General features: G+C 35.4%; 1 protein-coding gene across 1 annotated transcript in view; it reads left to right on the top strand.

Annotated features, from left to right (window-relative positions):
* The window catches only part of LOC101894619 (four and a half LIM domains protein 2), a 326991-nt gene that overhangs the window by 86149 nt on the left and 228039 nt on the right, over positions 1–12803 (top strand). The window contains exon 2 of the mRNA XM_020039089.2: positions 9800–9885. Within this exon, the coding sequence (XP_019894648.1) occupies positions 9800–9885 (86 nt within the window). The remainder of the gene's footprint in view (positions 1–9799; positions 9886–12803) is intronic.

Raw genomic sequence — 12803 nt, 5'->3', positions numbered from 1 at the left:
ATATTGAAAAATGAGTTTGGGATAAAGCCATTGAAATTCCAAAAAGTGCAAAAACTTACACCCCAACAGAAAGAAAATAGACTCAAAAGAGCTAAAGAGCGACTTCGCTTGGCCGAAAGTGGCGAACTGCGGAATTTGGTTTTCTCCGATGAGAAAACATTCGTTGTCCAGTAGTTTGTAAACAAACAAAATGATCGTGTTTACTTGCCAAAGGTTGGCCACCAGAACTCAAGCACCGGCCATGGTGATGGTGTGGGCCGCCATAATAGCCGATGGACCGTGGCATTAGAATAAATGCCGCGAAAATATTGTTTAGGGTGTATTAGAGCCTTGGGCACGCAAACATTTTGGCCGCAGACCTTGGACATTCCAACATGACTCAGCACGCGCCATCCAAGAATGGTTACAAAATGAAGTTCCTCGCTTTATTCCAGCACACAATGACCACCAAAATCTACGGATACCAATCCCTTGGACTATTGAGTCGGGAGCATTTTGGAAAGCAAGGTTGGCACTAAAAAATACCAAAGTGTCGATCACCTCAAGCAAGCGCTTCGCTGAGAATGGGCCAAAACTCCGCGGAGCAACATTTGGGCAGCGTGTGACTGTTTCATTGGCCGTTTGAAGGCCATAATTCGTGCCAAAGGTGACCAATTCGAACAAATCTAAACTTATTCTAAAATGTGATGCTACTTCCGACATTTTTTGCTTTCGTTCAATAAGATTAAAAAAAATGTAAAAGTTATGATGATAATAATATATATATATATATATATATATATATATATATATATATATATATATATATATATATATATATATATATATATATATATATATATATATATATATATATATATATATATTATATCCGTGACATAATATAAATTTAATTTGATAACTCGTTTGCTAATCAAGGTTTAAGGTTTGATTTTTTGATGCTTTTCTTAACATTATAATTAATTATGATCTCTGAACCATAAGAATTTTCCACCTACTCAAGATGTACCACTATTTGTGTCGGTTTCACAATTTTCTCCCATTTTGTTCCTAAAAATTGTTAGTTTATTATTTAATTCTTTTATTTATATAATTCTTTTAGAATTATTTTTATTTCTTGTAAACATCTCTCATAGTGTCTCATTAATAACTATAAATGCTAATTTCTGAAATCACACCACCTTTTTTATCAGTGCATACATTTTGGTACAATAAAATCTCTAATGTGGCATAAATAGTACATTTTAGATAGGAATTGCAGCATTTCATGGCTATTACAAATACAACTCATTGCAGATAGCAGCATTCATTCATTCAAAAAAATATAAATTGTAGTTGTCCCAGTATGAATTTTGGTTGTGGGTTTCTTTTTATTTTTTGTTTCGCCCAGCATGCCGTATTTTCTTGATTCCAAAAAAGTGGGCCAAACTTGTGCCAAAGAACAATAAAAACAACAAAGAACACAATCCCGAATTGCATCTCGGCTGCATTTGGCTAAAAGCCAACTATTTTTAGGCAGAGGCTGAACTTGTTCTACATTTATTTTATATCGGATGATGTATGAATATTTTACTACTAGCCAAAACGTGTGTGTGTGTTTGTGTTTGGATTTGGCTTTTGTTTGTATGGTATGTAGGTGCAAAATTTCGTTATCCTGCAACTTTAATCCTACAGCATATTTTTTCTCATTTTTTGTATATTTTAATGTTTACAACTCTTTTAAGGACGCAAAATGTCGATAATAGGGTAAATTTTAAGATTGACCTTTCTAAACCAATAAATTTGCGATAATAATGTTCAGACCTTTTTTTGAAAAGCTCGTAATTTGTTTCTAAATAAATCCTTTAAAGTTTGGTTTGACTTCGAAAGTACTTCTAATAAACGATTTCTAGTTGGAGCTGGTCTTGCCTTCCTAAATAATAAATAAATTAAGTGGTACAATTTTTTAATCAAACTGAAAAAAGAGAGCAAAAGGTTATTAAAAGACAAAAGATCCATTCCGTTATTCTGTAAATTTCTCCTAGGTACAGTACAAGTGAGATCTAGTAAGGAAAGCCAAATATTTTTTATATCCCCTGGTTTGTTCGTGTTTTAAATTTTGAATCTAAAGGGAGATATCAGATATCGCCGGAAAAATGCAATACGTCACAGTTAAGGTAAGGACCTTACCTTACCTTAACAATTATCATATTTTAGGCAGTTTTGTCACTGTATTTGGCGACATCTTCATAGGGTTCGTCTATTTAAATAAAAGATTGATTTTTCAAGATTAGCTACACTATGAATATATACGGGGTGAGATGAAAAACTGCAACCAACTTCAGACCGCTGTCATTTCTAAGACATTCGCCCAAAATACACAAGTATTTTGGTGGGAATTTTCCAGAAAAAAAAGTTATTCGTGATGGAATACACGCGTGAGAGTGTGATTTCTTTATATTTGGTTGGAAACCCGCTAGAACACTCAAGCATTTTAATGTGAATAAATCTTTTGTGTCTTGTACCATCGCTCCTTACCGTGATACTGGTAGCGTAGAAAACAGCAACGTCAGCAGAAATGCTTCGAAAAGTAAAGAAGCGACTTGATCGAAATCCGCGTCGCAGTGGCCGAAAAATAGCTCGTGAGCTAAACATATCGTAATATTATATTCGGCAAATATTGAAAAATGAGCTCGGGGTAAAGCCATTGAAATTCCAAAAAGTGCAAGAACTTACACCGCAACAGAAAGAAAATGGACTCATAGACTTGCTTCGCTTGGCCGAAAGTGGTGAACTGCCGAATTTGGTTTTCTCCGATGAGAAACATTCGTTATCCAGCAATTTGTAAACAAACAATGGTCGCTCTCCGCTCGTATTATTCGACCGTGGCATCAGAATAAATGCCGAATATTATCGTTCCTCGCTTCATTCCCAGAGCACAAAAATCTACGGATACGAATTTGTTGGACCATTGTGTCTGGAGTATTTTGGAAAGCAGGTTTGGCACATAAAAGCGCTTCGACGGGCTTTCATTGGCCGTTTTAAGGCCATAATTCGTGCCAAAGGTGACCAATTCGAACAAATCTTAACCTCTTCTAAAATTTGATGCTATTTCCGATATTTGCTGCTTCATTGATTCAAAATTGTAAAATTATGGCGTTTGACTTTGTTGAATTTTTTATCTCACCCTATATATATATATCTATATATATAATACTCAAGTACTTTTGTATTGGATAAACCGAATGAGATATAGTTCTGAGATTTGGAATGGGAGTCACAGATAAAGTGCAAGATATATGTACCAAAACTTTAGGTTTACGCCCAGTTCAAAAATGGTACAAAACTTCTAAAATGGTAAGTAACTTCTAAAAACAGTAATTTTAATATATGAAGGTGGTTTCGGAAATGTGTACTAAGTGTGCGAACTGTACTAAAAGGTATTAAATTTGGAACAGTTTGGCTTAGGGTAAATGGATGAAGCTGGGATTTTGAAATTGAGGTCCTTGATGGTGGTAGATTTGTGATAAACATATGGTTTTGAGCACGAGTAGTATTAGTGCATGAAAAGTACTTAACAGTATTATATTCTCTACGATTTGGTATTATGATCGCTGTTCATGTGCAGCCTGGACATATGGAATGGTACTATATTTGGTGTTGGGTGAAGGGGAGGAGATACAATTCTGAAATTTGATGTTTAGATTACTAATGGTATTTATTTTTGAAGCTTAGCGGCGGTTTGAGAATGAGCCCTATATTTGTACGGAAAGTATAAATGGTACTAAATTTGGGTTTGGGTTAAGGGATAGAGCTAAAATCCTCAAATTTAATGTAGATGTCACTGTAGGTGTCTGTGGTTATGATATGACGATCTTTTTTGGGAAATGTGCACTACAATTACCCGTACAGTTGCAAGTGGTATTAAACTGGGTATTGGGTGAACTAATAGATCTGGAATATCGAAATTTGATATTCATGTCTCTATTTGTATGTGGGATTGAGATGTGTACGTGGTTTTGGAAAAATGTTCTATAACTCTACGAAAAGTAAAATTGGTATTGAGTGAAGGAAAAAGGCTGATATCCTGGTGTCTGTGGTTAAGATATGGAGGTGGTTTTGGAAGTATGTATTTTAATTGTACAAAAATTACTAAATTTTGGTCGATGGATATGAAATTTTGGAATTTGGTATTTAGATAACTATTGGGCTTAAGATTTGGAGGTGGTCTGTTACAGTTTAATTAAAATCGGACACAGAATTCACATCGTATGAGATCTAAAAGCAAGGTACAAGAAGAATTGGAACAATTTCGTTTATGTTCGCGCCTGACCTAAATCATATGCCAAATCTTTTAATTTTTTTGTTGCAGGTGTCAGAGGAAGTTACACGATTTTGCTCATCCCATAAAAGCGAATACTCCTTTCGATATTTATTGTGTCCACAGTCCTAATACGAATTGTTTCCAAAGTGGGCTAGGTCAAGTTCGTTTGTTAGTCGAGTAGAAAATCAAAAGCTAACAAGTAAAAAAGCAGTAAGTTCGGCCGGGCCGAACTTTGAATACCCTCCACCATTTAGAACGAATTAGAAAATTTTCAAAAAAATAAAATCCATTAATTTTTTTAAATCTTTACAATATCTAATATAGGAAGGTGCCGGTATATGGGGGTATATATGATATTGTGGACCTATTAAGACAAATCTATGTCTGGGGGTAAAGTACTCACAAGGAACTCCTTGTGTGGATTTTCAGATAATTCCATTGGAATAAGTGGTTAACATCATCAAAACACCGAATATCGGGGGGTACATCTATATGGGGGATATACGATAACGTGGACCTATATAGACAATTTTCAGAGGGTAGAATACTCACAAGGGACTCCTTTTGTGGAATTTCAGACACTTCCATTGAAAAATGTGGCTAAAATCGTCAAAATACCGAATATCGGATGTTACCGTTATATGGGGGCTATACGATATCGTGGACTTATATAGATAATTCTCTTTCAGGGGGTAAAGTATTACAAGGAACTACTTGTGTGAATTTTCAGACAATTCCATTGAAAAATGTGGCTAACATCTTCAAAATACCGAATATCGGATGTTACCGTTATATGGGGGCTATACGATATCGTGGACCGATATAGCCCATCTTCGAACTTGAAGACAAAAGAGATATCTGTGCAAAATTTTAGCTTCCTATCTTAATTCGTTTAGACTGTAGCGTGATTACAACAGACGGACGGACAGGGCTAAATCCTCTTAGAATTTTACGCTGATCAAGAATATATATACTTCGTTGGGTCTAAAATGATTATTTCGATGAGTTACAAACGGAATGACGAACTTAATATACCCTCCATACTATGTATGGTGGAGGGTATAAAAAGGGGTCCAAGGAAATATTTGATAGGGAGGTATGAATGATGTTGTTTTCGAAAGCGTATTTAAAATACAAAGGAGATGTTCTATCCTTTCAAATGAAAGAAAATCTGCTCGGAAATTGGGGATAATATTTTCAACATACGTGTGAAAGAGACCGAAGAGAACAAGATCAAATGGCCTCTATCTCCAGAACAATCGAAAGGCTTCTCTTCGTTTGTTTGTTTGCAAATTCCTACTTTCAATTTCGTACAATACCGCATGGTATATGTAAAGAATTCAATAGAAAAGAAATCGAAGTTTGGGAAACCTTACTTAAGTCTCCCCGTGACTCGTTTTGATTTTCAAAAGATTTAGAGAAACTATTGAATTTTTTAGACTATCATTGTAGACTTACGCTAATGTACATTCGTATCCACACACACACATACACGCACACAATTGCATTGTAGGCTTTTGAAGAACACATTAACTTCAAGTACAAGTGTAATGAGTTAAATATAAATAAACCTACAGACATAGCAATGCAATGCTCTCTGGCCACCGCTGTGAGAGTGCAATACAAAACAAACAACATTCCTTGGAGTGTCCTTTGCATTTCGAAAGTGGAACAACAATGGCACGTTACACTCCCCTCAGCGTTTATAAACTCTTACAAATGGCTACTATAGACTAGTTTCACACTCTCTCATAGCCATTCGTACTCTTCTTGTTTACCCCAGCAATAGGGAGATTTGCCGGTTATGAGAATGTGTGCGTGCAATTGTGTCTGTGTTTATGAATAGTTGTTGCCTTAAAAACGAAAACTCTTTGAAATCTTATTTATAAAATGTCCTACGTTTTTATAACAAAAATATCCCCCGAAAACACTCATTTCCCCTTTTTATTTGGGGTAGCCGGCTGCTGCAACGACGACATTTCAATGGCTTACCTAAGTGACTTTCTGTTTGTGGACTAAGGCTGCGTGTTCTCTTTTCGAAGACAAACTTTTTCCATTACCCCCCAAGTTGACGACACAATTTCTTGTTTTTTTTTTTTTTTTTTGCTCAAAGTTCACGCTAAAAATCGATGACCTACATCCAATTAGAGAGACGACTGATGGGTGACATTAGTTGAGGTGTTGGTAGCGTTAGCTTCTTCGTGGTGCAGCGTGGAACATGTGCAATCCTTGTCCTTTGGAAAATTGCAACATAGAGCAGCAAACGCCGGCAAATCTACAAAAACGTACTTGAGATGAATGGCTTTTGCACTTCCGTTTTGGCCGGAATTTTCAACATGAATAAGAAGGGAAGTACTTTGTCTGACGTATTTGGCATTTTCACTTTAGGCCGCTTTTTCTTTGACAGTGAAATAGACTTTTTTTAGAATTATCTGACTAAAAAAGGACAGCGGAACTAAACATGGATGTACAGTATGTTCTTTAATTAAGATAGTACAAACATTTTAATTGAAATCAACTGGCGCTTAAAATGTACACACTGCTTAATTCGGGTTAGTAGTGTGCTTTTTAAAGATTTAACAGGTTAAATTTTTTTCGGTGAAAAGCATTCTTATTTTTTGATTTCTAGTCTTTTCTGTATCATCAGTAGTCGCTTTAGAAGTCGAAAATACGATTTGTAAGCTCAAAGAGAACATTTCGTCATTGGGTAATTTAATCTGATGAATTTAATACCATTTTGCTGCACAGAAGTATCAATACGCGACTTTTTTGTATACATACAACAAGAAATGATTAACAATATTCTGACATTACAGCATGATAGAAAACTAAAAAAGATATGATCAAATGTGAATAAATCTTTTGTGTCTCGCACCATTGCTCGTTATCGTGAGCCCGACGTCCGACGTCAAGGAAATGAACGGAAAAACAGCAACGTCAGCAGAAATGGTTCGAAAAGTAAAGAAGCGACTTGATCGAAACCCGCGTCGCAGTGGCCGAAAAATGACTCGTGTGCTGAACATATCGCAATATTCCATTGAAAAATGAGTTTGGAATAAAGCCATTGAAATTCCAAAAAGTGCAAGAACTTACACCGCCACAGGAAGAAAAAAACTCAAAAGAGCTAAAGAGTTGCTTCGCTTGACCGAAATTGGTGAACTGTCGAATTTGGTTTTCTCCGATGAGAAATCATTCGTTGTCCAGCAGTTTGTAAACACAAAAAAAATCGTGTTTACTTGCTTTCATTCAATAAAATTTTAAAAAAAAATGTAAAAATAATGGCGTTTGACTTTGTTGCAGTTTTTTTATACCCTCCACCATACATAGTATGCAGGGTATATTAAGTTCGTTATTCCGTTTGAAACTCATCGAAACAATCATTTTAGACCCAACAAAGTATATATATCCTTGATCAGTGTAAAATTCTAAGACGATTTAGCCCTGTCCGTGCGTCTTTTCGTCTGTCCGGCTGTTGTAATCACGCTACAGTCTAAACGAATTAATATAGGAAGCTAAAATTTTGCACAGATCTCTCTTTTGTCTGCAGGCAGGTTAAGTTCGAAGATCGGTCCACGATATCGTATAGCCCCCATATAACGGTACCCCCTGATATTCGGTATTTTGATGATTATAGCCACATTTTCTAATGGAATGGTCTGAAAATCCTCACAAGGAGTTACTTGTGATTACTTCATCCCTTGAAAGAGAATTATCTATATAGGTCCACGATACCGAATAGCCCCCATACAACGGTACCCCCCGATATTTGGTATTTTGATGATTTTAGCCACATTTTTCAATTGAATTGTATGAAATTCCACACAATGAGTCTCTTATGAGTATTTCACGCCCTGAAAGAGAATTGTCTATATATCTCCACGATATCGTATATCCCCCATATAACGGTACCCCCCGATATTCGGTATTTTGATGATTTTACCCACATTTCAACGGAATTGTCTGATAATCCACACAAGGAGTTCTTTGTGAGTACTTTACTCCCTGAAAGAGAGTTGTCTACATAGGTCCACGATATAACGGTACCCTCTGATATTCGGTATTTTGATGATTTCACTTTACCCAACGACATTGGGTTCTCTATATAGGTTAACGATATCGTATAGCCCCCATATAACGGTACCACCGTTATTCGGTATTTTGATGATTTTAACTATATATTCCAATGGTATTCTTTGAAAATCCACACAAGGATTTCATTGTAAGCACTTTAACCCCTGAAAGGTATTTGTCTATATAGGTCCACAATATCGTATATCCCCCCATATAACGGCACCTCCCGATATTAGTGTTTTAAGATTTTAAAAGAATTTTCAATGGATTTTATTTTTTTGAAAATTTTCTAATTCGTTCCAAATGGTGGAGGGTATTCAAAGTTCGGCCCGGCCGAACTTACTGCTTTTTTACTTGTTTTATCTCAACCTGTATTTACAAGCACAACTTCTGTTGAATTTCTTTCGAATACATAACAACGCGGCGGAGTGCGTAAATGAGAGTAACATCTAAGAAGGGCTATATGACATTATTTCAAAAACAAAATCTTTCAAAATAGTTTTGGACATAAGAGGGCTTCCAACATATTGTAGTGTTGTAGGGTATCACATGGTCGGCCCCACACGACTATAGCCTTTGCTTACTTGTTTTTGTTTAATTTTTATTTTTCTTTATTTTTGGATATCACGATTTGGTCTATGTAAATGTCCAATATTGACGAATATATTCAATTCCGTTTTGAAAAACTAAAAATAAGGCAAACTGGCATACAATCGGTGCAGAAACATTTTTAACGTCAGGGAAAAATTAAAACTAATCTCTAATTATTTTTCCAAGCTTTACACGGCTGCGTGGTGGTATTTTGATCCCACAAAACAAGTTCGTTCAATCGTTTTGTTTATGTCATTCGTATTCCTTTTATTTAATGGAAATCCTAAAAGTATGCAACAAGTTTTTGTGACAATATCAATATTTCAACAACAATATTAATAGATTGATATGACTATGATTTATTCAGCCTTCATAGAGTATCATGAGCATGTTAGCCCACTTTTGGACCCATCGATTTAACCATGTACCGTTAGAAATAAAATTTGAAATGGACTGGACAATTTTAAATAAAGCTCTGTGTAAGAGAAGTGCTTAAACTATAATAATGTTATTCCAGACTTAAAATATATCGTTCGGAGATTCTCTGAACAAATTTGTTAAATAATTATATATTTATAAAAATGAGATGCATTTGTGTTTTATTACATGAATAAATGCTCAAATAATGTTTTCTCCTTGAGGACAGAAACATTTTCCATTGATTTATGTTTGAACCTTTGTCCCTACTATGGGACACAAATTGACCTCAATTTAATGGGGGAAACACTAATTATGGACAGCCATTAAGTGCACTCTTATTGGTATTCATGTGAATTATATGGTTTCTCATATTTCGTTTTCCTCTCTCTCTCTCTCTCTTCTCTTTCATTCCAGGGCGTAATTATTCGTGAAGTCGAGGATGGTGTGCGCTGTGAACAATGCAAAACAAATTGTCCAGGATTTGCTGCTCATGATTGGAGGTAAGTGATATACAGTGCCCATTGTTGTGGCAGAAATTGTTGAAACATTAAAAGAATATGGCTTTTCAATTATCATAAAATATACTCTCATATCGGCAATACAACCTGTTACCAACTGCCATTAAATTTATGTTTGAAAATTGGCAAAAAATAGAATGCTTCGTTTTACCCCGGCGCAAAGAACAATTTGCGATTTTAATGAAATATCCTACCACCGGATGTAGTGTCGCACATAACTCACTTATGGCCGGCGAGCTGTGTTGAAACGCTTTTTTATTCAATTAGCTCTGTTGTTGCCATGCACTTATGTTCGATATATGCTGCTAATTTCATTTTAAAATGTGAACAACAATGAAATATTTAAAAGAGGACGCCAACATATGGAAGGTATGAATGTATTTCGTATGAAACCGATGAATGCGAATGCCAATTATTTATTCAGGTGAAAATTGCCGTCTTTACCATGGGGAGCTTAGTTTGTAATTGAATTAAATCAAATACATTTGGAATTTTATAAAAATGTCCCCTATGAAGCAAAACGTTTCAAAAACTAAATTTTAAATATTGAATATTGATATAACAAAGCGCTTAGCATTTTGAGACCGAAAAAAGTTGCAGATTCTTTTTGTTTGCAGGCTAGGGTACAATAATTACAGAGTATCCATTGTTTTGCAAAGAACGATTTTTATGATAATATTTCAATATAAATTTGCTCGCAAAAAATTACCACGCATGTTACTTATTAAATATTCAAACATATACAAAATCTTACTTTTAAAAAAATCTTGAACATTTTCAATATTTTTTTTTCAAAAGTTCAAACAAACAAAACATTATTAATAGTTTTTATAGCAATTCTGTTAGATCTAGACACGTCTTGCTCATTATGGCTAGAGAGGGTATACTTATATCATTTGATATGGTTAAAACGTGCTTAGTCGAAATAACGGTTTTAGACCCTAGGTCTCTTTGGACCAAATCTGTTTCAGAACATTTGGAGTCGATCTAGCGATGTCCGTCCGTCAATCTGTCTGGATCCAATCTTAGTATCCGATTTGGTCCAAACTTGGGACATCGTAATATTATTATCAGACTTAGATCGAGTTTGGAGATGGGCAATATCGGTCCACTCCATCTGATACCTTCCCACAAAATTTTCAAAAAAAAAAAAAAAAAATAATAATAAAATATTTTTTGCACAGAAAGAGAAATGATAATCCGATTTTGCTCCAACTTTGCTAATCTTAGTTTTTGCATCAGTGCTACGTCAGTGGACAAGTTCGGTCCACTCCATCAAGTACCTCCCCACAAAGCGTCAAGATTTTAAATAATTCTAACTCTTATAAAACGTGATGTAAGAGTTCGATTGCCTTCAAATTACACACATAACAATATTTTTATTAGCCCAAGGTCTGGCGTGAAGATGGGATATATCGGTCCACTCTTTCGGGTACCTCCCCCACAAACGGTCAAAATTTTGAATATCCATGAAGCTCATAAAACGAGATTTAATATTTCGACCCTCTCCCCATGGTACATCCCCCACAAAAGGTCAACATTTTGAATATCCATGGAGGTCATAAAAAGCGAAATTAACATCCGATTCCATTCAAGACTTGGTACATCTCAATATTTCCATCAACACAAGATCTGTTATAAAGATGGTAGATATCACACCATTTGTTGTGGTACCTTCTTCAAGATTTTGAAAAACAAAACGCATAAAGAAAGCGAAATAAGTATTGAACTCTATTCAAATATCACACACACAAACATTTTTGCTAATATCTATCTGCGAAACCCGTCTGGTGCCTCACTCACAAAGGATGTGAATTTTCAATACTTTTATCTTTATAATTTTGCCCATAGTAATATTTTTACCTGTATGAAAATTTAATACTTCGGTCGAAAAATTTGCCACATATCTCATATAACCAATTATTATTTAGGTCCACGACGAAATGGACAATTTTGGCCTATTCTTTCGGAACCTTCTCCATTTGAATGAATGATAACAGGAGTCAAAATATGTTTAAATAATCATACATTGGCTGAGGGTATACATCTGTCGGCAAAACCGACTGATACTTTTATACCCTTCACCATACTATGGAGGGTATATTAATTTTGTCATTCCGTTTGCAACTCCTCGAAATACTCATGTCAGATCCAACAAAGTATATATATTCTTGATCAGCGTAAAATTCTAAGACGATTTAGCCATGTCCGTCTGTGTGTCTGTCTGTCTGTCTGTCCGTCTGTCTGTTGTAATCACGCTATCTTTCGAACAAATTGAGATAGAAGGCTAAAATTTTGCACAGATGTATATTTTGCCAGTAGGCAGGTTAAGTTCGTAAATGGGCCATGTAGGTCCAAGTTATCATATAGCCCCCATATTACGATACCTCCCGATATTCGGTATTTTGATGATTTTAGCGACATTATTCACCGGAATTGTTTCAAATTTCGCATTTGAAGTTCGTAATGGATACTACCGCCTAAGACAGAAAATTATCTGTGCAGGTCCACGTCTTCGTTTAGCCCCCATATAATGGTACCCCCCGATATTTGGTATTTTGATGATTTTAGCGACATTGTTCACCGGAATCGTTTCAAATTTGGTATTTGAAGTTAGTAATGGATACTACATCCTAAATCAAAAAAATGAGCCATGTGGGTTCACGTCTTCATATAGTCCCCATATAACGGTACCCCCCGATATTCTGTATTTTGATGATTTTAGCGACATTATTTAGCGGAATTGTTCCAAATTTGGTATTTGAAGTTCGTAATAGATACTGCAGCATAAAACAGAAAATGGGTCATGTAGGTCCACGTCTTCATATAGCCCCCATATACCGTACCCCCCGATATTCGGTATTTTGATGATTTTAGCGACATTATTTACCGGGATTGTT

Source organism: Musca domestica, unplaced genomic scaffold (genome assembly GCF_030504385.1).
Source record: "Musca domestica strain aabys unplaced genomic scaffold, Musca_domestica.polishedcontigs.V.1.1 9, whole genome shotgun sequence".
Classification (NCBI taxonomy): Eukaryota; Metazoa; Arthropoda; class Insecta; order Diptera; family Muscidae; genus Musca; species Musca domestica.
Note: the sequence above shows the minus strand (reverse complement) of the source record. Positions and strands in the feature narration are given on the sequence as shown.